Source organism: Nipponia nippon, unplaced genomic scaffold, assembly GCF_047370975.1.
Source record: "Nipponia nippon isolate SJK-2023a ecotype South Korea unplaced genomic scaffold, ASM4737097v1 scaffold_3, whole genome shotgun sequence".
In the NCBI taxonomy this organism is placed as follows: domain Eukaryota; kingdom Metazoa; phylum Chordata; class Aves; order Pelecaniformes; family Threskiornithidae; genus Nipponia; species Nipponia nippon.
In genome coordinates, this window is record NW_028262347.1 from 81,900,797 (window position 1) to 81,927,610 (window position 26,814).

Here is a 26,814-nt window from a genome sequence, read left to right on the forward strand (position 1 = left end):
CTTGAGGCTGCTCTGCCTATGCTACCTTCTCCTGTTCCCTCACTTCCCTTCTTTGCCTTGTTGTGCACACAGGGAATATGCATGTTTTCCCAGATTTGCTTCCTTTGTCATGATTTTTTACAAATCTGTAAAGAACGGCTTTCTCTTCAAAACAAGAACTACTATTTTTATTAAGTAGAGTTTAGAAAAAGGGGTTGCTAGTTTTGCTGTAGTAGGAACAGCAGTAAAGCACTGTAACACCTAGCTACAATGTCTATAAAGAATAATAAGTTACATAATAAAACAGGCATCACCTTCCTCCTACAACAGTTTAAAGCTGATAAGATTCTGCCAAATTTAGTGGAGTTTTTATGCATATCCTGCATCCCATTCATAAGGGCGAAATAAAGTCTGGTAACCCAAGAAAAAAAAACCAAAAAACAGCAACAAAACCCCTCTAAGAACCCCTAAAGACAGACACTGATGAAGACAAAGGTGTTGCAGTTCTTGAGGAATCTTAGAGAAAATAAGACTGAAGAAGGCCCTCAAGATTATCTGTTACCTACTTTGGCATGTCTTTCTTGGAGCATAGTTCACATGGACTAACAAAGCTGTCTTCTTCAGATGATGCAAAAATCTGCAAGTCACCTATCAAAAACATTGCTTTCATCAGAGAACTATTAGTGAGCATGACAGTAAGTATGGTGAAAAATATCCAGTCTGAATAATACAAGTAAAATGTAGACGTGCAATGATGTGAGGTTAGTGTTAATGTTATTTCTGATTTGCAGATAAGTCACCAAGGGATTGTGTAATGCTGGTGAAAGTTATCCACTGATCTTAGTAACAGATTACAGGAATGAAATCAGTGAGAGTGCTGTTATTAAGAATTTACTCCACAACTTATTAATTTATCACAGAAAACTGTTAGCATTGGGGCTAAACCAACTATTTTTTCCCTTGTTAGGTAACTCTGCATCCAGAGAGAATCTAGCACATTTGAGGATCTTGCTATCACCTTTACTTACCCAAGACTGCAATTCACAAATAGGAAGGCAACATGCTAAGATTGCAGGAGGCGTGGCAAGTCCACTTGCTGGTAGGGAAACTTGATAATGGGATTGAAGGATTAATATGTTACCGGTACTCTACAAATGGGACTTAATAAAGAAAAGGCCCACGATAGTCCCAGAATAGTCCAGAAGAAGCACCAGAGAGCAGAGATTGTTCTTGAGCTGTCCCACAGTGAAGAAAGCCGCCAGATGACCAGACAAATAGAAAGATGTTGCTTCCCATAATTAGTTGGATTTTTTTAAGTATCAATATTTGGTACTTTTCTTGTCCTTATCTCTCTGCATTTCTTACAACCCTACCCACAGTCTCTCATTCTTCTTGTCACCTCCTCTACCTACGTTATACTTTCCTGCACAGAACAGGGCCAGAGACACCTTTTGATCAGCTTGGTACTGCTCTCTACTGCGCTGACGACAGTATCCGTACTGCCCATGGCTGTACCCCGGGATTACGCACTCAGCACAGACCTGATCAGTGATCATACTGCTTCTTGCAGGTGCTAGTGTCATTGGTGATACGGCACTGGACTTCACCAAGGAGGAGTTCTGGACAAAAGAGAAGAGTGTCTCTAAACTCCAGCACACCACCTCTCTTCTCAGGGCCCACTGACTCTTTAAGGACTTCACACGCGTGGCAGCTCTGCTCTGATACTTTACTGGAAATAGCACTGCCCCCTTCTAGGCACTGAATTTTGATTTGTACCGATTCGTTGCTTGATGTTGTGCAACTACCAGATTTCTATTTTTTTTTTTTAAATGAAAAACTCAAAAGCTTAAGGGAAACAAAAAATCATTGCAGGACTGGAGTGGTAAGATTGGAGCAGAGTCCCACAGGTTCATCACAGAAGACTGAGGTGGAGGAAAATACAAATCCCCAGCTCTAACAGGCCTTGAGCAAGCCATTGACAGAAGAGCAGCACTAAAGCAGTGAGAGCACTTGTATTTACAAATACATTTCCTACTTGTGCCAAGCTCCCGAGCTACGATAACTTAAAATGGAATGGAAATAGATAAACGTGATCTTAGACTCCCACTTCCTTCACATGGCTAAAACCAGGATGTTTTAATAGACTTCTCCTTGGGAAAGCAGACTGTAAAAAGGACTGCATTTTCCTGCCTGCAGAACTCCAACATTTTGAGTACGGAATGAATTCCAGCCCTTTCCTTGCACACACATATTTGGTTAGTTGTTTGGTTTTTTAACATGCCTTAGAGAAGCAGATGGACATGATTTAAGATACTAAACTTCCAATCCTAGGACTTGACAGCTGTGAGAGAAGCTCACATCTCCTCCAGATTACCTTTCACTCGTCCACACACTGTCCAGTTCACGACATCAAATACACCTGCACAGACCACAGACTCAAAGTTCACCAGGAGAGCATCTGTGGTATCCTCTTGCGTATTCCTGGACACGGCGAAGCTCTCCAGTATCCCTGGCAATCTATCAGATACTGCCCCACACACCCTTTTACATCATTGCCAGAGCACTGCACAGAAGAAAAGGAGGCAAGAAGCATTCTAGATACCTTCCAACATGGGCAAGAAGCCCCCAAGCCCCACCTGACCTAGTAATAGGCATATTTTTTAGCATCAGAGGTACTTTTCAGAACTACCTAAGTGCCTGGGACGATAGGAGGAGAAAGACTTCTGGCATCCACTCTCACTTGTGTGGAAGGAGAGAGAGGTAACCCGAAAATAGGAAGTACGATGGTTTCCTGTGCTCCTCTGTATCAACACTTCCTCCAGTCCCCGGTACACTTGCAGTTCAGAGGTATTTCAGGACTTTATCCTCAGGTTCAGATGGGACCCAACAAACACATTGGAGAACACCAACGCAAAAGGATGTAGCTCACCTTAGGTTTGCTACGAACTGCTCCTGACCCTGGCAGCTACAAACAGAAACACATATACAAACTCCCTCCCGACAGGCAAAAATCCTACCTAAGCCCTCAGAGATTCTTCCTACCTGGTCTAAGTTGCAGAAGCGGAAGACTTAGCTGTTTTCTTTTTCGAGAGTTTCCAAAGACAGAAATGTAAGGAGATGCCTAGATGCAGGGAAAAGGAAAGACAGAAGGAGAAAAGCAGAAGGAGCCAGGGAAGGCACATACATTAGACTAACTGAACTCCAGGTATCAAAGTCTAAGCACTGGTGCTCTTTTATGAAGGACAGAAGCTCAGCAAAGATTCATTTCTAACAAAAATGCAACATTTTAATACTGAACATCTTAAAAAACACTAAAATACAAACTTCAACCATTGCTTTGAAGAGCAGATTCTGCTTCTAAGCAAAATGAAATTAAACATCCAAGAAATTATGAACAGTACCCCAGAGTTTCCATAGAATGTTAGCAACTCTTATCGGAGCTCTTGAGTCTTGAGCCACATGACTCTGATATGCTCAACTGATGGGAAATAAACCCCAAACACTTCAGTACAAGTTCACACTGAAGGAGTGCCCTTAAAGGCCTCTCAAGTTGTCTTAAACAAATATCCTACTGAGTTAAGACTAATAACAAAATCCTACATAATAAAAAACAGCGTGTGACTTTCAGTCTGTATTCATACACACACAGAAAGAGAGTCATACCTGATCCCACAGAGTTTTATCTTTGGACCAGAATCTGATATCATTGCACTGTCACCAGGAAGATGACTTGTTAAGAGTAGTAGTGTTTCCCATTCTTAAAATCTACATCATATATTATTAATTACTAACAGTGCATCCTTTTAACAAGACATCATTAAAAAAAAAAACACAAAATCAACAACCCACAAACACAACATCAGTTCAAGAGAAAGACTGTTTGGCAGAGGTGCAAGTCCCAAAGTTTCTTTATCCCAGCAGCTGTTCAAAGGTAAGTCATAGTTAGCTTTTTTGCACTTTTGAAGCTCAAAGGCTCTGACACTGCTACTAGCCTGTGTCACTGACAGAAACAAGGAGGTAGAAACGAATAACACTACTTAAAACTCTGCACTTACTAGCCTTAAAAGGCTCTGTCAGAGTCCTGCAGGAACAGGGTGAGGGGGAATCAAAATAATTTCCCCTCCCTCTCCCCCCACAGACTTCACAAGATGCTGCACCTGAGCTTCCCAGTGTTCCTCCTCAAATAGTAATTATTTACTCCAGTCCTACCCCCAATGAACTAATACAGAACAGTCAACAATATGTCATAATCTCAATAGGATATGAGAGAATATCTAAAAACAGAACCAACTGAGTTCACCTTTGAACAAAAGAACAAGTGTCCTCTAAACCAATTTTCCTCATAAACTCTAGTAAGTAAGGTAGACCTGAATGGTGGTATTTTGTTGTTTGGTTGTTCGGGGTTTTTTTTTGTTTGTTTGTTTTTTGGGGTTTTTTTTTGGGGGGGGGGGCAGGGAGTGTTTGTTTGGTTTTTTAAACAAAAAGCAGAAAATATTTTTTGTAGTTTTAGTAGTGATGCTGGCCTAAGAATCAGCTAAGGTCACCTCATTTAAAGCCTTACTGAATGAAGGAAGCTTTTGCAAATGGATTGTGGGAACAGAGGTGCAGTTAAATTGAACACCCTTACATAAGCATGTTGCTTACCTCTATATAAATCAGACTTAATAGGACTTGTTTAAAGCATCCCTGATGATTTTATCATTAACTTCAGCTCATTAGGAGAAGTCCAGTTGCCCAAGTACACGTTAAAGACATATCAGTAGAAAAAAATATGCTTATGTTCTATGCATTACCTTATATATGGATGTTGCACTTAACTACACCCCGGTGATAAAGATATCTTGAGCTGCCTTGACAAAATACATTACTGGCCAAAATGTCTGCATGCTGCAATGAATGAATGGGCAGTGGATTTTATCAGCTGCTGTTTGTTGATGCATCTGAGGCATGTATCTTTCCAAGTCTGAGTGTATGGTCAGCATCTTCACGGGTACTACAATTTCAACATTACAACACAGAGATAACATGTCTGAGTGAGAAAACAATACAAAACAGTAGTCACGTTTGTTTACATTGGACACATTCACAGCACAAAGCTGATCAAGTAGAAGCTGCAGGATATTGAGAGACTGGGAGCTGAGAGGTAGGTAGAATTCCAGGAGCAGATGACTGGGATAAGAGACTGACATTTTCAGGGAGGAGACGGCTGGGATTAAGAAGAGGAAAAGACAGAGACGCCGCTGCAGCTGCCTGCCGCCCTAGCAAAAGTCCTAAGCTATAGACGTTTGAATTAATGAGATCATTGCCTGGGAGGAGTATATTCAGTTGTTTCTGAATTTCTTGCAGGACCTGCAGCTGACTTTGCTGGTTCAGAAGCAGCATATCCATATTTTCCCTCATTTTCTTCACTGTACAAAGAGAGGAGAATGTTAATGCCTGCTATGCAAAAATACTTCGTATGACAATTTAGAAGCCTTTTTATACTTACACTCTTCAAGAACAAGATTCAAGTGATCCATCTCACGTTTCTCTGCACCACACCTTTGCTCCTCTTTATGATGCAGAGATGTAAATTCAGAATGGTTTGCATCTAAAAGGAAGACAGCGTAAGTCAAGAGCCCACTTTATCACCAATTGCTAGGGCAGCATTTTAAATATGCTTTCACGCAAGGAAAAGGCAGCTCAGTAGCGAACTCTCCTCTCACCCACATTTTAAACTTAAAACTTCATTCAAGTCACATGTTGGGCCAAACTAAGCCAAACCAGAACAAAGATTAGGCAGATATAGCCCCCGAAACATTACAGACTTGGATTTTATCACTATCAAGATACCTTCCTCTTGCTTCCCCCATACGTGTGTTGTTTTTTTTTTGGGCAGGGGGGAGGAAGCAAAGCTAGAGCAAGGGAGCCGTTAAGGAATAGGACAGCTGAGATTTAGTTAAAAGGTACTTAAATAATAAATATGTAAACCTCTTCTTTCAGATCGTAATCAGATACAGAAATCAAGTTTCATTCCTAATCCACACATTGCAAGGCCAATGTGGCATATGTTTGATCATAAAAGCAATTTTATTATGGAGCTTCAATTACAATGATGCAGTAGCTAACAGTTACTCCCGAATAAGTTTGCACACTTTCTTTTGAAGCAGGTATAGTATTAGGCTGATCTGATATTAATTATTGGCCAACTGCTAGGGTAAAAATGAGACTATATCTTTTTTTTTTCCTTATGAATTACAAACTCTTACGTCTAAAAACAACTATCAAAGCCCCTCAAGGAAAAAAAAAAATAGGAGTGTAAAGGCCCATCTTTAGGGCTCATTAGCAGAGTTACTAGGCCACCTCTCTCTATCCATGCACTGAGAGGTCTCAAACCCTACCTCAAGAGCTCAGTTTTGCCATTTCATTATAACTTCATTATTATTTCCATTGTTAAGACGAAAGGCTCTCCTGCTCAGAATTTTTTTTCAGGAGGAAAACCAAAATAAAACAAATAAAAAAACCAACGAAACAAACAGAAAAATGTCACACACAAACACCTTTTTCTCATATGGCCTTATGTCTTAATTGTCCTGCTGTTGCATGATCTGGTGGTCAAGGCCCCAACACCCAGAACAATTCTATGGGTAGTTAGGCAAGACCCAAGATTAGAAGTTAAAACATTTTTGACCATGTATAAAGGGACTGCCCATGTAAAGGTACAACAACAGGAAAAAAACACATCAGTTTTTATACCAGAGTTTCTGGTCATTATAAGAACATGGAATACTGCAAAATCCAGAAAACTCCATACTTTAAACAAGTACCTTTCCTGACAGCTTATGCTATACTAAGACTACTATGGCAGGATGGCCAGCAGAAACTTCCCACTGCAGACAAAAAAGAAGCTACTCATTTAATATCCACATATAACAAAAATTAGCTGCTAGAGATTACCAAAGCCCTGATTCACAGTCTAAATCCCTTCCACTTCCCTAAGCTTAGTATTTTGTTGGCTAAGCGCTTCTTAAGATCTAGAGCTAGACATCAGGCAACCCTATGAAGCAGGAATTAGTGGGACCTGAGAGCTTTCCAGCGTCTAAGGTCCCAGGCACTCTTCATGGCAAAGCCTAAATTTCAACTTTGGCATTTTCAAGGCACTTCTTCAAATGACAGAGATAAATATATTGTATAGGAAGAGAAAAAACAAACAAACAAACAAAAAACCCCACTAATATCCACATCACAGAGGGGGGAAGTGTTTAGGAACAAATGGAGACCACAGTATCCAATACATCCCCTGTGAGTGTGTACAGCTTGAAATAAAACTCAACAGATCTTAATTCAGTTACCTGCTGTCTGTTCACTGGGTCTCTCTCTCAAATGAATCCGTTGATGTTTGAGGATGTTTGAGCACAGACAGAAGCTATTTCCACACTCGGTACACCTATAGGGCTTCTCATCCATATGGACTTTCTGATGCTGGAGGAGAGCTGCGCTTCCACTGAAGCTTTTCTTGCACGTGGTGCAGGAAAAGGCTTTCTTTTTTGCATGGGTTTTGCGGTGAGAGATAAGGCTTGAGGTACAGCTAAAGGTTTTCTCACATTCCTTGCACTTGTAAGGCCTCTCCCCGGTATGGATTCTCTGGTGCACCACCAGGTTGGCCTTCCTGCTAAAGCTCTTCCCGCATTCCACACACTCAAACATTTTTTCTCTCGTGTGGGTTTTCAGATGGTTCAGGAGCCTGGAGCTCCCCTTAAAGCCCTTCCCGCATTCTGTACACTTGTAGGGCTTCTCTTCTGCGTATGGTTTCTGGCCATCAGCGATGAGGGCGAGTTTCTTGGAGCCTCTTTTTTGGTGAGGGGGTTTCTTACAGGCTGCCCTCTGCTGCTTTTGCAGACTGGCTGCCCCCCAGTCTGAGCTGTGGGCTTCAGGTAGCTGAGGCAGTACCTCTTGCTTAAGGTCTTCGGGGATGCCTCTCTCTTCCTCGTTGTCACTCGAAACGCAGTCCCCTGATGGAGTAAGAGAGCAATCTGACACTTCTTCCCCAAGGCAGATAAGCTGCTCCTTGTAAAATAACTTAATTTCTCAGGCCTAGCATCAACTTGCACCAGATTCCCCTTTTCCAGAAAGATAGGGAAATGATGCAGATTGAGACAAGACGACAAGGAAAAGAAAAAGTGACACAGGGAAGAAGAGAGAGGTAAAAAGACCTACCTCTTCTCTTCCTTCCCCTCCCCATTTCCTTGTTCTTCCTCCCCTCAGGGAGTTAGCAAAGGAAGACTGCCAAAATGAAGGAAGGAAAAGGAACATGCTGAAACATCTTACCAGTCACAAATATCTACTTTTAGCTATTTGTTCCTGCAGACTTTGCTGAAAAGCCTTCCAGCCTGCTAAATTAGGATTAAAACGCTGTTTTAAAGCTGTGCATTTGAGTGGCATAGTTCAACATTTAAAAAAAAGTCCCCTTAGCCTTCGTTAGGCAAAAATCAATAGGGAGGTTTAGGTTGTTTCTCACTTGTGTTAGTTAATATTTACTGAAAATTTTTAAATTACTTCTTTTACAGGTTGGCATGTCAGGTTTTTTCCCTAATTATCACAAGAACAGTTGTAATTATTATAGGGAGACCGTATATTCATGCATCAGAAGTCAAAGGAGTTAGATTTTTATTGATAAAAAAATAACTAATTACCAATTATCTATTACTATCTCTTTCATATCTAGATCTAGCATGACACCTACTTTTCTTGTAGTGACAAGCTAAATAAATTGCATTCCAAGGAAGCTCACAGGAAACATTCAAACATGGCCCTTTCTTTCCTAAAGAACGCAACCTATATATTTCACAAATGAGTATGTATGATCATGCACCCCACAGTAAGCTTTGGTTATCTTACTCTGCTGACTAAATTTTATATTTACATCAGTTCAGCATTAATAGAATTATAAGCATCACCTGATACACACTTATCTGAGTTCATTTTTGCAAGCATCTTAAGATGTTTACTATTAATTCAAATAGAGGACTTAGGCATTAACATCTCTGATTTAGCATTAACATATTTAGTTACTCACACTACATATACTTCCATTTAACATGTGAAGTTTGATTATTCCACTAACAAAAAAAACCCCAGGCTTTCTACAGGCAAGGTAAAACTCTGCAGTGCAATTTCAGTCCTATCTCTATGACACCAAGGAATGAGATTCTTAAGTAACACGCCCTTGAAAGGACAAAATGCTCTCTATTTACATGGCCACAGCAGCCAAGATCTAAATGCAAGCAATAAAAGAAAAACACATGTACTGGGGGAGGAGGGGCTCATCTCTCATATTGAGGAATTACACCTGAGAGGTAGCTTTCTCCCAGAAGGGTGAAGACTCCTGCTCACAGGAGCAGTCATTCCCTCACTCTGCAGCCAAGCAGCTGATTATTCCTAGAGGCCCATGCAGAGACCCCAGGTCTCCAACAGTGAGATGAGAACCGAACAACACTTCATTCCCATCCAGAGCTACTGCTGGGGAGTCACACATTTCAGATTCAGCTATGCCACTCCTTCAGACCTTCCTCACCCATGAAAAAGCCTGAAAAAGAGAAGTGTGCTGGCTTTCATTCACTCCAGATGAACTGTCCTGTCTTACTTTAAAACAGCTGCTAGAAACCCACAGCAGAAAGAAACACAAAATACCACTGACCACCTTGCCCCAGCCTAGCGTGCCATACCAGCCTAGCAACCCAGGCCAGAGCAGCCAGCTGAGAAGGAACACAACGTCCCCAGCACCACTTGGTGGAGCCTCAAGCTTCCCTCCGGGATTTAGCTAGCAGAGTTTACATCTCACCTGTATATTCTGCAACACAACTTCTCCCAGGCTCCTGGAGAAGACAGAATACGGACTCTACTACTGGCTCCATCTAGGAGAGGAGAGGAGAGAAAAGGAGAGGAGAGCTGGAGCGTGAAGCCTTCCCCCCACAGATGAGAGGAGGAGGAGGGGAGGGGTGGACACAGGTGCAGTGCATTTTGGCAGTACCCACAGGCTGCCTAAAAGGGGAAAACTAGCACGTGCTATTGAGCACCACCTAAAGAGGAAGACGACAGTTTGCTAGGAAGACCTGAAGTTTGGTGACTTGCAAGCTGGAGAGCTTAATCAACAGAGGAGTGTGATAAAAAGCAATGTTATCGAGCCTCAGTCTCCCGTGTAACACCAACAGGCCCTGTCTGGGAGCTGCATCGGCTCCTGGCACAGACCCCCCTCCTCGCAGCCTCAAGACCTCGCGCTTTTCCCCAACCTTTAATGCACCCCCGCCAGCTAACAGCTTCCCCCCGCCCTCCAGAGCCGCTCAAAAGCGCTCTGGGCAGCACCTCAGCCTACCCCAGGCCTGCTGTTGGGCCGCCGAGGGAGCCCGGCCCCCTCTCGGCAGCTGCCCCCGGCCCGTACCTTCCCTCCCGCGGGCTCCCAGGCCGCCTGCCGCGCCAGGGGCTCGGGCTTTGCTCCTCCCCGGGCCTGCTGCTGGCCCTCCCTGGCGAGGGGACGGCAGCAACTGGCACCGGGGAAGCGGTGCGCCCCACCCCACCCCTCCTGCATGGGGCCGAGAGGCCGGGGGAGGTGGCGGGGACGCGGGGCGGCGGGCCCGGCCCTTGCCCCGGGGCGCGGGCCGCCAGCGCTGCTCCCCGGCCCCGGCAGCCTCGGGGACGCCGACCCCGGTGCTTGCCACCCGGCCAGGGCTGCCGACTCGCCCCGGGGAGCCCTGCCCCGGCGGGGCCGGCGGGAGCTGTTCCCGCGGGAAGCGGGTAACAGCCGCACCCCGGCTGCCGCCTGCTCACCAGGCGCCCCTTCGGTATTGACACCCCCTCGCAGTATGGCACGGGCTCTTCCTTAATTGTCCCGCAGCGGGAGTTGAGTGCTGCCTAGGGACTTTGTGGTTCCATGACCTTGCACTCTGGCCGCTGGTTGGGTTCATCCAGGCCTCACTGTGGGGCTGCTGTGAGATGGGAACCGTTGCGTTCATCACCTGCGCGGCACAGAGCGTGGGCGAGGCTCCGCGCCCCCTCTAAGGACGGGCAGTGTTGCCCTGGTAGAAGTGCTAGCTTTTCTCCAGCGGCTTTCGTGCCTGGTGGGGTGCAGCTTGGCAAGGTGAGAATGGAAGGCCAAAAGGAAGACCTGCCCTGTCCCAACGGAGAACACGCAGCAGCTACCATGGCAAAGAGAGGGCCCTGAAACTCAAGAGCTCAGAAACGACAGATGGACGTGGTGGTCACCCTTTCACATGGAGCTTCAGCAACTAACCACCCACCAGCACCTCTCCTCAGGGCACCCCCGCACCTCTCCCCGGCCCTTGGGCTCCCTCGCTGGGAGGCAGGAGCCATGGGTGAGGAAACCTGCTGGAAGGCATCACCGCCCCGTGCTGGGCGCTGTGCTCCGCACCCTTCCCACCAGGTCCGTGAATTAGTCACACCTCCCTAACAGCACAGGCTTCCTCCAAAACATGCCTGGATGGATGGTGTTTTATGGACTTGCATGTGCTGCAAATGCAATGCTGCAGGCTGGGAGCGGAGCAGGGCAGGAGAAGCGACTCTGTGATTCTGCTCCTTCCTTTCCCAGGTTCTCTGGGTACTGAGCTTCACCCGTGTATTTTCCACAAGCTGGCCTTTTCCACAGCTTAAATTGCCCCATAGTTCTGCTTCCCTGTTTTATCCAGGGATATCCCCAGTTGACCTTCATTTCCATAACCATGTGCACACATATCAAGAGCTCAGTGACCAAGGTGGGCTTCATCTTTCCATTCAAATGTGGAAACAAAATATTCTCCACGCGCACATTATAACAGAATATTCTGTTTGCTTTCGACAGCTGTTCCTTTCCAAAACGTGGTTAAAGTTTGTCAAAGCTGATATATTCCAAAAAAGTATTTCAGTTTTGTTAAAACAGGTTTTGAAAAAAGAAATACTTGCTGTAAAAACTCTCCTTGTAATTATACCTAAGAGTCAAATATAACCACATAACTCCAAAAACTAAGTTAAAATATCATTGCATTTGCTTGCAAAGGCCACAAGAGTTAAATGCCACTCCCTTCCTACCACATGTCCTACTCCCCTCATCTTCAATGAAAAAATTAAGGAATTCTCCCAGGAGGTGCCAGTTCACCTTATTCTCGAGGCAGAAGTTCAGAGGCAGACTAAATCTTGCTGACAATCCTTCTTTCCTCTGGAGGAGCCTTTTCTTCCCTTACAGTTCCTCCTTCTTTCTTTCTGAAAGGCAAACACCTACCATGGGAGAAATAAAGCAGCCAGCGTCTAAGTAGAGATCATGATGGCCCTGTCAGAGAACGGATCCAAGAGTGACCTGCAAATAATTATGGCCATAATAATCCTCGCAGTACAACCACTACAGACCCTCCTGCTGTGACCTACAAACTGTTATATTTCTACCCACATAAAGCTTAAAACAACGGTAAGGGAAAGACCTGTTTATTTGCTCTTTGCTTACACAGTGCTTAAATAGAGAACAGAGACAAAACTGTGTTGCCACTCATTATCTTCCCTGATGAAGAGCCAAACTGGTTGCTTTTCCATCTCAGCAGTGCAGAGCTATTTGGAATGTACAGGTGCCCGGGACCTCAGTGGCATCTGTCAGGTCACCACAGGGTAATAAATTTATCAGCTTGAGTATTATGTGCAGTCCTTTCCTTCCGCAAATGAAGAAGCAGAAGTCATGGTTGAAATATTTTTTTCCTCTCTTGAAATTCAGTGGTTGTCTAATTTTAGCTGTAATATATGAAAAAAAACAACAGGTGGAGATCTACTATTGTACTATATTTATATTACAATAGCTCTTGGTGACCTTATACTGGACCAAGACATAACTGTACTTTGGTATTGTACGAATACAAAATGAAACGGTGTTTCCTGCCACAAACAACTTGCAGTCTAGAGTAGCATTAAGCAATTCCCTCAAATGGAAAGCATTTTCATATATAATAAACTCTAGCATGATTTATTGCATGTTTTCACCATTTTGTAATTGAATACAGCCCAAATTTCAGCTTTCCAAAATCATCCAGGACAAAAAAGGCTCACCACATTCCCAAGGAAACTAAGAAATTACATAAAGCATGGCTATACACAGTATGGCTATTTGAATAACTGAGGATGCCAAGAGCGCTACTTACAAACACTTGAAAAATTGCAATGTACAAATAATTGGAAAAGCATCAAAGGAGTTTAAGATTAGGATTAAAGCATGATTCACCGCATTTATTTTTACTCCATGAATTTTGGTTTTGGTAGTATATTGTAGATGCATTTTGGAGTTTGGCAGGCTCCCTGGTTTTGAGGATTTTCTTGCTTTTCAAGGAAGAATAATGAAGTGAATTTCTCAAATGCAAAGGATTTGATTTTTGGTGATTGTATACCACGCTTACAGGATAGGAGAATCCATCATGGGAAGCACAGACTCAGGAAAAGACTTCAAAAGCCATGGTGAATATCGGCAGAACATGAGCTCCACTGGTGATGCTGGGGTGAAACGGCTAACATAACTCACAGAAGAATAAACCAGGGAACACTGCATAAAACTAAAGCCACTCAAAATACTCACCCCGTATTTGTTACTCGGGCAATTACTACAGCAGTAACAGATTAGCTACTGGGTTTGAAGAAAGAACTAATACAAAAAAGCTCCTTAGCATGTATTAACCAATCAGTCATCCTTTCTGCCCCCCCCACCCCCCCCAAAGCCCTGTGGCACTTAATTGGCTGGTACCCCGCTAAAATCTATGGAAATACTAATAAATAAAGGATATCAGAACCTTGCAGGCTTGAATAAACTTTAGTAGCAGGAAGAGGGTGAAAATGCAGAAAGATGGAAGTTCTGCCTTCAAGAAACAAGGAGTGAAGCAGGGAGTTTGTGTGGCTATGTGGGGCATTCTCCTTTAAAAGCCTCAGGGAGCATTCCCAACACCAATGGACAGATAATTCCTTCTAGGAGCAAGTCCTGACCCACCAGAAACTTTGGGACAGCCAGTCTGTGGGTTTTCTGCACGGTACAACAGATGCAGGAGTTAATTCCACACACACACTCTGTAAATCAATAGCACTTCATTAGTTTAAATAAGTAGACAAATTAATAAAAAGCTTTTCCGCAATAAGTCTAGTCATTAAACTTTGATTTAGCAGAAATTTAACAAGAAATATAACAGCAGATAACACTTGTGTTAAGGACTAATTATACTCGAAAGCAGAGAGTTTCCATTTTAAATGGAAGCCATTTAAATGGCTTCAGAGGTATGAAAGAATAACAATTTCAGAAGATTAACCCACTTAGGAAACAATTCAGTTCCATCGCAAAACGGGTTGAAAAGACTGATTTAATATCCTCCAAATCTGCCACCACCTGGGCAATCTACGAAACTGCTTTTCAGTCAAATGCAGGCAGACATTGCTCTCAGCCTTGCCAGGTCTGGCAGAAAAAAAAACCACCGAAGCCATGGGACAATTCTGAAATGTCCCACCTGAAAAGCCAGAGGGTTCTGAAAACATTGGTAAATTCTGAAAAGCCGGGTAATGTTTCCCCAGCATTGAAAGCGTTAAGTCAGGCACTTCAGAGGCATCTAGGAGAAGTCCCATGTCCCGGGTAAATCTCAGTGGGACCCGGAGATCGAAACCCTTTAGAATTCCTCGGCTTCTCAGCAGGAATGCAGTCACATCCCACGTTTACCCCATATGTCCCGAGACCAGGGTATAATTTGACTTATAAGGTGCACCAGTAAAAGGAGTATGAAGACCAGAAAATTACTTCTTTGGAACCCTTCCAGTAAAGAAGCCAGTCAATGGATTTAGAGTCAGAGTAAGCAAAAGAGCCTCTTCTTTTGTGCTTAGAGAAAGTGAATGAAAGGAGCATTACTGGAAACTACCACTGATTTTGGTGTAGCCGTCATTATGACTCAGGAGACAAAGAATCACAGATGGGGTAGATGATAATGCAGTGTTGAAGCCACAGTCTGGCCCAACAAAGCCTTGATCTGAAGTAGTGGCATATCTTCATTTGCACCTGCATACTAGAGCATGTAATCTACTTGCAAAGATAAATACGTGTTGTGACTCATATATATATTAAAAAAATAGCATTGTGCTGTTAGCATTAATCCAGCAGATGCATCCCCATTTCATGCCTGAAGTCCTAAGAAAGCCTGCTTCTCCAGATAATGTTTCTCAAAGTTTGCTTATTCCTAGATAATGAATTTATTCTGACTGAATTGGGACCAAAATACAGGAGAGAGAGGGAGTTCCTGCACTGAACAGCTATCTAGGGACACTATATGAAGCCTGACTTTCACCACCCATTCCTTCTCTTTATTTATTCAACAAAAAGGGGGAGTAGGGTTCAGTCCCAGGTTCTCTGATGAAGACAGAAGCCCATTATCCCAAGGGCCAACACACACTACAGTAGTCACATGCAACTACACTTGAACACACAGCCCTGCCAGGACACCATCTGCTGGTGCTCAGCTACATTAGGACCTGCCCACAGTTTAGATAAGAAATCAACTGAGGCATTTAGCAGTACCTGCTGATGGGCAAATCTCAGGGTTGCTGCTCTGGGACTCGCTCCCCAGGACTATAGCACTGTTGATGTATGCTGCAAGTCTCACACATAGAAAAGGCACAGATTGATACACTAATAATAACATTCATATCCACAACTGAGAGAAGTGTTTTCAGATGCTTCCTCCAGGCTCTGAAGTGCCAGCTTCATTTCCCTGCTCTGCCAGTGGTACCTTGCATAAGCTGTGTAGTGCCAGAGGTGCTAATATTTTAAGTATCTCCCATTTGTTGACTGGTGCAACTAGACCTTAGTCTCTGTTCCCCAGTCAGGTATTAGTAAAAATCACACTACCTTACCTCCCAGGGAAGAGGTAGCTTGTCTAAGATGATTGTGAATATAGCTCGTCCAAGACTGTGAAGTGTTTTACCTTCTGCACAGAAAGGCTCCAGGACCATATTCCAGCAGCAGAGTGGAGCAGTGCAAGAACAAGGACAAGGACCGACAGAAAAATGACCTAACGTATCCGGTGCAAAGTGTTCATTGCCTGTGAGATCAAAAATTAACTCTGTCATACTGAGCTACATAAGACATCTGTGCAGCTGGCAATCATTTACTAGCTACATCTGTCCATAACTGTATCAGCTAAACTCTGGATGTGAAAACTGAACCTAGGCACAAGAAAGACTCTCAGTCATCAAGACTGTAGATGAAAAGATTATTAGAGTGTGGGGGACTCCACATTTCAAACAGCATGGGATGATACTGACTAAAATTATACATTTTTCATTCCACCTTATGGTAAGGAGCAAGTGTTGCCGCTCCTCTGTGTGAAGTACAAATTACATGTCTGACACATGGTTTTGTTTAAAGAGGAGTAATCGCTAATCCAAACAGATTTAAAGACTAATACCACAAGGTGGATAGAGGTTTCTCAGCTAGGGTGCCTTCTGCAGCAACAGACCCAAAACGCTACGCACAGATGAGGAACATCTGTATATAACCATTAAATAGCTATATCAGTAACCACCAAGCACAGCAGTTTCATCAAACCAGCACAGGGCAAGAGGTGGATGTAAATCCGGAACAAAACTGGAGGTAATGGCAAAGTAGTAGAAGTAACCAGCTAAAACATCTGAACGGATAAGGCCATGACAAAATAAAGAGAGTGTTGAAAAAGCCTCGACCCTCACCTCACTTCAAAGTCCCAAAGGAGAGGAGGCACGTAAGTCTACGGGGAACCAACAGGACACCTTCCAATGCAACCAGAACTGCAGTGGGCAGAAGGAAATTGTCCGTCAACACAAACAAGAAAAGGGAAACGGGTTTGAAGACCTTTATTCTTCACAATCTGTGAGATCTGGAGAGCCACAGCTGAATGTAGTTGACGGCCACAAACCTGTGATGGATCCTGCCATAGAAACCATGGCAAACCACCACGGCAAACCACCACAGCCTGGGACACATGACACAGGATGAATTGTTAAAAGGGAAGAGAGAGGCATCTACACAGCTTTTCAAAGGAGGAGGAGAGGAAGGAAGAACTCGGGGAGCTATCAAGAAGCCAGTGTCTGTGACCCGGTCCTCCTGTAAGACTTTATCGTAATAACAAGACAGTTTGGTTTGGGAACTAGAAGGCTGCATGTTATTAGTCAACATATCGGAGGACACGGAGTACTTGAAATGGGAGAGAGTCTGGGCAGGGAACGGTGTGAAAGCAAGAGCAGCCAGCCAAGATGTTAATAAATATTTTCTTTGTGGTTCTGTTTTTTCAACTAGAAATATTTTAATGTGTTGTTTTGGTTTTTTTTTAAATCTGAGTGTATTTTTTCCCCCAGTTAAACCTATTTAAATTAAACACAAAAAGATGGCCATCCATTTTAAAGCCCAGATTTAAAATAACTTATAAAAATAATGTGGCTTATATTACATTAAAACATAAATTGAAGCACACTATACCTGTTGCCAAGGTCTTAAAGAAAATCAACCACAAACTCAGACAATATTAAAGCCAGAAAGCTTAGTTTCCCCTTCCAATCTGAATAATCATTAGTGTGAGATTTATTACAATTATCATCTCAGCTTCTTAGGCTTTGTTTAATAAATATCTCAACTTTAAACATAAAGCATTTCTCAGATCTATTCATCATATTTCACTTATAAGACAAACTGAAAATTCTAGTTTTTTCAACTATTCCAATTCCACAAACATCTTGTCAAGTCTGGAATAAACAAAGGAATTATTTAATAAATAGACAGTGTAATTCAACAGTTTACAAAATTATGACATTGAAAATTCATGTGGGTTAAATAAATAAATACATGCATGTTAACTTACTACTTGTGTGTATGTGTGGTGTATTCTCCTCACTAACAAAAAAGGGGTTATTTTGTGAAAAGATTACTCTCAGTTTAAGATTTCTGAATGTTCAGCAAACAATGAGAATCAATCTTTCCTTGAGTGAAGAAAACCCTTAAAAAGTATGCCTACAAAATATGATTAACATCGCTTACTTAATTCAAATTTGCTCACTTAGTGATTTAAACTATGATTAAAACCCTTACTATAAATTATTTTGGTATGAATTAAACTACTATAAATTATTCACACCAAACCATCCTGCTGTCATCCTCCAGCCTGTTACTGCTGTTACTCTGATGACGCTCACCTCTCTGAGTATTACGTTTCAAAGCTTTTAGCGATGCGTCCCTGGCCATCTTCCCAGCTTTCCCTTACCCAGTGAGAGACTGGCTTCATTTCCATTTCCTTCAGCCATGCCACTCCAAAGATATGGAAATACTTCTTCTGAGAGACAGAAAAAAACACATTCCCAAACAACTGCAGCTCTTCTTCCTTTTTCATTCCCACTTCCTTTCTGCCTCCACCCTCTGTGAGGTTGACGTTGTCCTGTCCTAGGATCAGCATCTTCTTTTGCATCGGCACGTAAATATTCCTCTGTGCTGTGCTCCCACAGCTGCCTCACTGACAATTCCATCCCAGGTCCCATCTTCCCTACCTGTGATTACGTTCCAGGTATACCTCCCGAATACCAGATCTCCAGCTTGCGGAGAACAGGCTGAACACAGTTGCTACCACATTCACCACTTGCTCCTTAAATTTTTTTTTTCAAGATTTTAAGCTGTGCTCCCTCGCAGCCCCTGTGAAAGCCTTTAGCAAAGGCTTTCTCCTCCTCCAGCTGACCACACCAGGCACTCTGCGGGTATGTAGTTCACTGATCCTTCCTCTTGTTTTTCCATCTCATGGAACACATTTTCTTATTTACACAACTTAATTTCTCTCTTGCAATGGCTGATTCTCCTGGTCAATGACACTTATCTCCATGAAGCAACATTTGGGTATAAGGCTTGCATAACAATTACTAGACAGAGCTGTTTAAAAGGGACTGGGAATAAATCAGAAAACAATTCAGCAAGCACAGTGGGGACAACAGAACTGTTTCCCCACCATACCAGGTCAGAAGGAAAAGTTGTACTAAGTTTGTTCAAGGGCACCAAAGCATAAAAAAGCCTTTTGTTTCTTCTGCTTTGAATAACTGTGGAAAATGCTAGCATTTTAACACCGATTATTTAACAATTGTAGTCAATTTTTTAAGGAATATTCATGCCAGTATTTAAGCACAGAGGCAAGTATCAGTTCTGCAAACCTTTGCATCCAGAGCCAAAAATAGGTGTGTCAAGTCCTCTTGGTTGACTCACTGCTTCCAAATGATGTGACTCAACTGCGCGAGTGTCTCATGAAAATCTAGGCTTATGTTTTACCTTTTAGTAAATCCAAAATTTTTAAATTTTTTCCCCATGCGCTCAGAGTTTCCTTTCATCAAAACACCCACCATTCCTCATTTATAGAGCAGTTTGGGAACACGTCAGGCCCTGGAATTTGGGAATCATAGAAACATAGAATGGTTGGGGTTGGAAGGGACCTTTAAAGGCCATGTAGTCCCCCACCCCTCGCAATGAGCAGGGACATCTTCAACTCGATCAGGTTGCTCAGAGCCCCATCCAACCTGACCTTGAATGTTTCCAGGGATGGGGCATCTACCACCTCTCTGGGCAACCTGTTTCAGTGTTTCATCACCCTCGATGGTAAAAAATTTATTGCTTACGTCCAATCTAAACCTACCCTCTTTCAGTTTGAAACCATTGTCCCTTCTCCTGTCACTACAGGCCCTGGTAAAGAGCCTTTCTTATCAGCCCCCTTTATCTACTGAAAGGCCGCAATAAAGCGTCCCCTGACCCCTCTCTCTATTCTGAAGCCAGAATAAAGCAATGAGGGAGGAAAGAGAGACAGCTGTGATACAAAGGCACGCCGGGGAGCCTTAGGTGAAGGAAACAACCGAGGCAACAGAAAAATGTGGCAGCGGGAGGAAGCTTGTGGAGGCTGCACAGCAGAGGAGAGACTGCGGGACAGCACTGCAAGAACTGGCAGCCATGGCACGGGCAGGGCAGGCGAGCGGGACGGCCGAGTGAGGGTGCCCACGAAACCTCCGTCCTTTTTGCCTCCCGCGGCCCGGGACTGAGCGGGCCTGCGCCCCCACGGCGAGGTCCAGCCGCGCCCAGGCCCCGCTGTGTGACCGTGTCGGCGTGGCGCCTGGCCGCAGACCGGCTCCAGCCTCTCCTCCTTCCTTCCAAGCCCCGGCATGGGGGCAGGAGCTGGGGCAGCGCCCCGGGGCAGGGAGGGCCCGGCGGCGGGGCAGGGCCCGGCGGGGCGGCGGCTACCCCCGGGGGAGCGGGAGAAGCTGCGAGGTGCGCCCGGCTCGGGAGCGGCCGGCGGGAGACGCCGCGGGCGGGGAGGGGCTCCACCGGCGGCCGAGCCCAGCCCAGCCGCCCGGCCGGGCCTCGCCTGCCGGGGCCTCCCACAGCCCCGCGCCCGGCCGGGGGGAGCCTCCGTCCGCCGCCGCGGTGCGGAGCGGCGGGCCGGGGCCCGAAGGGTTACAGCCGTAGAGGCCGGCGGCCGCCTCCCGGGAACCGCAGGAAGTGCCGGCGGGGCGGGCCCCGCGCGGGGGAACTCCCCCTCCCCGCGGCCGCTGGCCGGGCCGCGCCGCGCCGCGCCCAGCCGGGGCTGCGCCCGGCGCCCCCTCCGCCCCGCCCGGGCCGGGCCGGGGCCGCGCCGCCGGGCGGAGGTGAGGCGGCGCGGCGGGTCGCCGGCCCCGGGCGGGGGCAGCCGAGGGACCGGGGGCCACGCTGCGGGGGGGCGGGGGTTGGTTTTCCCGCAGCGCCCGCCGCCGGTGCTGCCCGCAGGGGAGGGCGGCGGGGATCGGGAGGGCCGGCCGGGCGCCGCTGCCAGGCCCCGCCGCTGCCTGCCGGCCTCCCCGCTCCGCCTCCTCCCCCCGCTCCCGGCAGCTCCTTCCCTGGCCCCGCGCCTCGGCCTCCCGTGCCCCGGCCCCGTTCGCCCGGCCCCCTCGCGGGACGCTGCCGCCGGCGTTAGGGGCGGGCGCCGGGCGCGTCGCCTCCCCAGCGCCCGTGTCGGTGGGGGTGGCGGGGGTGGCCTCGGGCGGGTGGCGGGGAGCGAGGGGCGATGGAGCCGGTCCCGGCGCCTTCGCCTCTCCCCTGGACGCGGCGGAGCCGGGACGGACCGGGCGGGAGGGCGCAGAACCTGGCCGGGGGCCGTGTGGGGCGGCTGCGGTGGCCGAGCTGGGTGGCGAAGCGGGGGTGCGTGACTAAACGTGTTGGTTGTGTTTGGACTCTCCTTCTGTCCCAGCAGGTGATGGGAGCATGAGTGAAAATGAGGGGGATCTCCAGCGAGATGGGCTGGAGGCAGCCGAACCCTGCGGGGCCATTTCGGACTTTTTCGTGAGGGAAGCTTCTCCTGCGGGCTGCGGCCAGGAAGCGTCCCGTCCGAGGCCAGGCCTTCTCTCCCCAGAGACGGGGCTGGAGAAGAGTTCTCGCTGTGGTTTTCGCAAGCGGAAGGAGACAGTGGTGCACCAGCGAGCATTCATGGGAGAGAAGCCCTACATCTGCATCGAGTGCGGGCAGAGCTTCAACCGCAGCTCCGACCTGATCCGCCACCAGAGGATCCACACCGGGGAGAAGCCGTACATGTGTGCCGACTGTGGCAAGAGCTTCAGCCGACGCTCCCACCTCATCCAGCACCAGCGCGTCCACACGGGTGAGCGGCCGTACCAATGCAAGGACTGCGGGAAGAGCTTCAGCCAGAGCACCCACCTGGTGCAGCACCAGCGCAACCACACTGGCGAGAGGCCTTATGTCTGTGCCAAGTGTGGGAGGAACTTCTACCAGAACTCGGGCCTGCTCCGCCACGCCAACTTTCACACGGGCGAGAAACCCTACAAGTGCCCCCAGTGCGGGAAGCGCTTCAGTGACAGTTCCAACCTCATTGCCCACCAGCGGCTCCACACGGGCGAGAAGCCCTACAAGTGTGCTGACTGCAACAAGTGCTTCAGTGAGAGCTCTAAGCTGGTCATCCACCGGCGCGTCCACACAGGTGAGAAGCCATATTTGTGCCCTGACTGTGGAAAGAGTTTCAGCCAGCGCTCGCACCTTGTCCAGCACCGTCGCACCCACACTGGGGAGAAGCCCTACAAGTGTGCTGAGTGTGGGACCTGCTTCAGTGACAACTCTACCCTCATCCGTCACCGTCGTACCCACACTGGGGAGAAACCTTTCAAGTGCTCCCACTGTGGGAAGAGCTTCAGTCGCAACTCCTACTTAGTCTCACACCAGCGGGTGCACGTGTGGTAGGCAGCGTCACTAGGTGTGCTCTGGGGGTGATCTAGGATGCAGCTCCTGGTCCAGGCCTGTCCAACATGTGCTTAAGGGACAAGGGGGTGGGCAAGGGTGCGACTATACCAGAGTCCCTGGATTATAGGCAGCTGGCCAGAGTAATGCCTTTGGCCCATGTTGCCCTTTTCATTCACCTCGTCCTCCCAGCGCACCTCGGGCATGGACGGAAAGTGAGCAGTGTTTGCGGTGGGTAGTTCTGCATCCCAAGGCCCTGTCATCCTCTTTCCCCGGTACTAGAATCAGATGCCATCTGCCATGTGGCCAAGGTGCAGGTGTTTTCTCCCACCTTCCCATGAGAGGTGTCTGCCTGGGAGCCTGAGGAGAGAACGTGCAACGTTCATGGTCACGTGATGAGAAGCTGCTTCGTCACGCAACAAATGCACGTGTGGTTTTGTCAAGGGAAATAAGATGGGAGATGGGGTCCTTAAGGGGCTTTGTTCCACTTGCAGCTGAAATGTTGTGACCTGGATAATGCACAGGTCTATGGAAGCTCACCAGGCTCGTGGTCTAAGCCAGCTCTGTGTCTCGTACAGGACTCAGAAAGGTCAAAGCTAAGTAAGTCCTGCTGAGGAGCTGGAGACTGTGTTATGCGTATACAGCATATGGGCCAACTTGAAGCACAGGCAAAGACCACTTGAGTCTGCTTGTGAAAGGAACATGTGGGCATACCCTGAACCAGAGAAGCAAGGCATGCCTGCAAAGGTTTTCTGCAAGTACTGCTTGGATGGTGGCAACGAGGGAGCTGCAGGATAGGGACATGGCCTGTTCTGGAATCTCAGAACTGGTGGGTAACTGATGTAGAAAACTATCATACCTGGAGACTTAAAAATAATCATAATTATACTTGCTGCTGCTCAGACTGTGGTACGCAACTTGACAGGTATATGGAGGTCGCCTGTAAGTTTGTACTGGTAGCCTCCTCTTTCTGCAGAATTTGGTTTCACAGATACGGTTCAAGTGGGCTGGTGTAAGCTGTGTTGCAAAATGGGACAGAACAACAGTGTACTAGGACCGACCTGATTCCATAGCAGTATTTCTCAAGTCCCATTTTGACCAGTGTGTGTGTGCGTGTGTGTAAATAACATTTCTATGTATTCGTATACGTATGAACTGGCTTTTATACTAAGTGTATCTTCACGCTCATGTGAGCGATCATGCGTGCACAAACCATGACAGTGGTCAAAATGGCCTGCTGTGTGATGCTATACCGTACTTCTCAAAACGCTAAACATACTGTATATATTAGCATTTCTCAGTAAGAAGCTGGGAGAAATAGGTTTTGTACCAAAACATCTGAATTTTCACATCAGGACATTCAGTTTTACACTGATTACTTTGTGTGTGTGTGTATAAGATCTGGAATTGAGTTGGTTTATTTATATATCTATATAAAAACGTGTGGCCCCTATGGTTGCGAGGAATGACTTCTAAATGCTACTCAGCATAGTGCTGTCCCCCTCGTTTTACACAGGTACATATCAGTGGCAGTTGTAGGATGTACCCCCCTCATGATTTTAACTACAAGGAATTGCAGTGCAACACTTTAGATTGTTTATATTTTTGACTGTTTTGCTGCTGATCATTTTAGTGACAATACCTGACTGGCGTGCTTACCCAGCACTGCTGGAGCTTAGAAAAGATTTCCGGTTTTGCAATGTACCTTACTAATCCTGCAACTGGCTCCATGGCTTCAGTAGGTCTCTGGAAAAACGAATGCAGACTGAAGCCAGTGAAAGGACTGGAGCTGTGATGGAGAAGAGATGAAGGAAATAAAGATGCTAAGATGATCCATGGACTTGAGCAGCTGCTGGCCAGGGATGCTTGTGAGAGGCTTGCTCTACAGAACTTGCTGCTCTCCAAGGGATTGCAGGGATCCTTTCTGCAAGCGCCAGCGACTTCTTGACACTCAACTGCTGATAAAATATTATGTTCATATAGTTTAATAAAAAGGAGCTGTAGGGAGAGCATGAATTTTTTTGCAGCTCCTAGAGGAACAAGGCACCTTTATGTGCAGCTGCTCAGGGAAGTAGAAGGAGCTTTCAGAAATGGGGTGGGCTTTGTTTACACAGGAACCAAAGCCTTCGTTTGCAAATGCACGTTTTTGCTTTAGCTTTGTGTTTGTTTGGTTGTTGTTGTTTTTTTTTTTCATGAACAGCTTCAAACCAATGACTTCTTGATTTCTATTGCACTTCTGAAAAGTGGTTAGGAAATGTGACTAATGGTCATCTAGTTGGTTCCAGAAGTGTCAAGATTTTCATTTGCTAGCAGACTTTCAGAAGGGATACTACAGCTCTCAGTTGGTAGGCTCATTTTTAACTGAATTCAAAGGTTATGCTGCAGTCCAGCTGTAGAACTGATCAATTTGTGTGGGTCTGACCCATTCTAGTTTAAGTTTCCTAAAGGAAATCTACAGCACTAAAACTACTAAAACTGTCTGGCTGAGAAGTCCTGCTTGTGAGGGAAAGGCATCTTGTGAATGCAACTTTTCTTTTGGCAATCTGAACGGAGCCGCTGTAGCAGATCAGTGAAATCGAACACAGGTCTGCAGATAGCTGAGCTCAACTCAAAGGGAAACCCTCTCACATCGAGATTCTGGTTTGAGAAGCCAGCTGCTGCTGAATATGCCTTTGCAGCAGTCCTCAGAGCATTTCTTTTCCTTTCTACATGCTTTGTGAAGTGCTGTGTATACGTAACAGTGTTCTATAAATTAAAAGGGTTGACGTGCATTCATTTCTAAAAGATCTTAATGAACTTATTTAAAACCGTATGCCAAATCAAAGTGGCCTTAGGGTTCACAGCACATTGCCAGTGCAGTAGTCTTAGCGGCTAGGATTGGATTGCTCACCAGTGTAAGCACATTTCTGGAGTTCCTTTCCACAGCCACTGTTCGTTTTCCCTGTTCAGTGTCACTTGGCTGAAATAATTCACTTCCCCTAGCCTGTCTGCCCTTTACTGTTTGTGATCGTCTAGCTGGAGAGGAGAATCTAGGCACCACCCTTCCTTTGCTGTTGCAGAAGTTGCAGGGTATGTTCCTCTTCTTCCAGGGATTTAATCGCTTTGTGGGCAGCACAAGCTTACAAGTCAAATTCAGAAGACAGAGGTATGGGCATGTGCAAAAAGTCAAGAACCAGGTGGTTTACTTTCACAGCAGCTAGCTCACTGGCTTCTCTACCAGCCATCTCCTCCCTCGGGATTATAGTGGGAGACTACTGGAAAAAGCAAAAGGTAATTAGCTACTGTCATTCCAGCAGACCATCCCTAGCGCACCATCCCAGACCTGTGGCACCAGCTGGTGCCCAGATCCTCCTGCCAGCTGAGGGAGCTCTGTAGAATACTGTAAATTCCTGTTGTGGTAATGGTGCTTAGATACTCCAGTGAGACTATGGCACTTTAGAAATACCTAAGATAGACAAATGGATGAATGACGTCTCTGAAATAAAATTTTTCACCCTAGTGTTCTTTGTTATCCCATCTTTTTTTCTTTCTTTCTCCCCAGAGTGACCTCCTGAGCATCAGTTTCTTGGCCCCTGGCAGGACCAGGTTTGGAAATACAGGTGTCATCCTTCACAGATGGATGACTGTTACTTAGCACAGCTGCTGTGCAATGCAAATAAGAATCCGGAGGTGAGGGATATTCTTGGAATTGGTCTTCATTTTCATCTAACATTTCTGCATGAATCTGAAAAGCCGGAGGATGGCACACAGTGCTCACCGTTCTTTTGCGAGAGAAAGTGGCAGAACCTTATTCTGCAGTGACACACCATCCTGCTGGTAGATGAACCTGGTTCTAGCAGAGCTGCAGCTGCAGAGATTATCTCCCCAGTTCTGTCACCTGGGTTGTATGGGTCCAGTTTTCCAGTCCCCTGCTGACAAAGTATACGTGATAGTGATGAAAACAAATTTATTTTGATCTTGGTCAAGAGGTATGTTTTATGTGTTTAATAAATTTTTAAAAGCATTTAATGCGTAATCTCCAAAGCAATTTTTGAGATATATCAAACAAAAGTGCCCTTGCATGCACAGAAAGCTGTGTTCTTTCTGGGCCTGTTTCTCCTTTAGCCCAGCAACGCTGGTCTGAATAGCCAGAGACACAACAGCAGGAGCCTCCATCTCTGAAAAAAAAAAAGGAAAATACGGGATATAGAAGGCCAGTGGCGTCCTGGCTTGTATCAGGAATAGTGTGGCCAGCAGGACCAGGGAGGTGATAGTGCCCCTGTACTCGGCACTGGTGAGGCCGCACCTCAAGTACTGTGTTCAGTTTTGGGCCCCTCACTACAAGAAGGACATCGAGGTGCTGGAGCGTGTCCAAAGAAGGGCAATGAAATTGGTGAAGGGTCCAGAGAACAAGTCTTATGAGGAGCGGCTGGGGGAACTGGGGTTGTTTAGTCTGGAGAAGTGGAGGCTGAGGGGAGACCTTATTGCTCTCTACAACTCCCTGAAAGGAGGCTGTAGCGAGGTGGGGGTCAGTCTCTTCTCCCAAGTAGCAAGCGATAGGACGAAAGGAAATGGCCTCAAGCTGCACCATGGGAGGTTTAGGTGGGATATTATGAAAA

General features: G+C 46.1%; 2 protein-coding genes across 9 annotated transcripts; one reads left to right on the top strand and one right to left on the bottom strand.

Annotated features, from left to right (window-relative positions):
• Window positions 1–3,314: 3,314 nt before the first annotated feature.
• LOC148054722 (uncharacterized) lies at window positions 3,315–10,473 on the bottom strand. 3 transcript variants are annotated; one of them, XM_087766294.1, is made up of 5 exons: window positions 10,397–10,473; window positions 9,800–9,872; window positions 7,311–7,970; window positions 5,468–5,569; window positions 3,315–5,387 (listed from the first exon to the last, which is right to left on the bottom strand). In XM_087766294.1, exons 2-5 carry the CDS (start codon window positions 9,870–9,872, stop codon window positions 5,080–5,082), a joined length of 1,143 nt encoding a protein of 380 aa, XP_087622420.1. In that variant the 5' UTR covers window positions 10,397–10,473; the 3' UTR covers window positions 3,315–5,079. The 3 variants fall into 3 exon arrangements, with proteins under 3 accessions (XP_087622420.1, XP_087622419.1, XP_087622421.1); XM_087766293.1 differs by lacking the exon at window positions 10,397–10,473 and adding an exon at window positions 10,071–10,200; XM_087766295.1 differs by lacking the exon at window positions 10,397–10,473 and adding an exon at window positions 8,176–8,241 and having other exon boundaries at window positions 9,800–9,931.
• A 9,498-nt stretch (window positions 10,474–19,971) lies between these two features.
• LOC104021888 (uncharacterized) lies at window positions 19,972–26,177 on the top strand. Of its 6 annotated transcripts, none has more exons than XM_087764474.1 (2): window positions 19,972–19,989; window positions 21,222–25,394. In XM_087764474.1, exon 2 carries the CDS (start codon window positions 21,233–21,235, stop codon window positions 22,217–22,219), a length of 987 nt encoding a protein of 328 aa, XP_087620600.1. In that variant the 5' UTR covers window positions 19,972–19,989; window positions 21,222–21,232; the 3' UTR covers window positions 22,220–25,394. The 6 variants fall into 6 exon arrangements, 5 of the variants coding, with proteins under 5 accessions (XP_087620600.1, XP_087620597.1, XP_087620598.1 ...); XM_087764471.1 differs by lacking the exon at window positions 19,972–19,989 and adding an exon at window positions 20,560–20,640 and having other exon boundaries at window positions 21,219–25,394; XM_087764472.1 differs by lacking the exon at window positions 19,972–19,989 and adding an exon at window positions 20,571–20,640.
• The last annotated feature ends 637 nt before the right edge of the window (window positions 26,178–26,814 follow it).

Excerpts from the sequence above, each read along its gene's own strand:
- LOC104021888 (XM_087764476.1), top strand. The coding sequence starts at position 21,233 with ATGAGTGAAAATGAGGGGGATCTCCAGCGAGATGGGCTGGAGGCAGCC. Across the intron at positions 22,216-25,305 it reads CACCAGCGGGTGCACGTGTG|GGATTTAATCGCTTTGTGGG; the intron begins GTAGGCAGCGTC and ends CTCTTCTTCCAG.
- LOC148054722 (XM_087766294.1), bottom strand. The coding sequence starts at position 9,872 with ATGGAGCCAGTAGTAGAGTCCGTATTCTGTCTTCTCCAGGAGCCTGGG. Across the intron at positions 7,971-9,799 it reads TTGTGTTGCAGAATATACAG|GGGACTGCGTTTCGAGTGAC; the intron begins GTGAGATGTAAA and ends TTACTCCATCAG. Across the intron at positions 5,570-7,310 it reads ACCCAGTGAACAGACAGCAG|ATGCAAACCATTCTGAATTT; the intron begins GTAACTGAATTA and ends TCTTCCTTTTAG.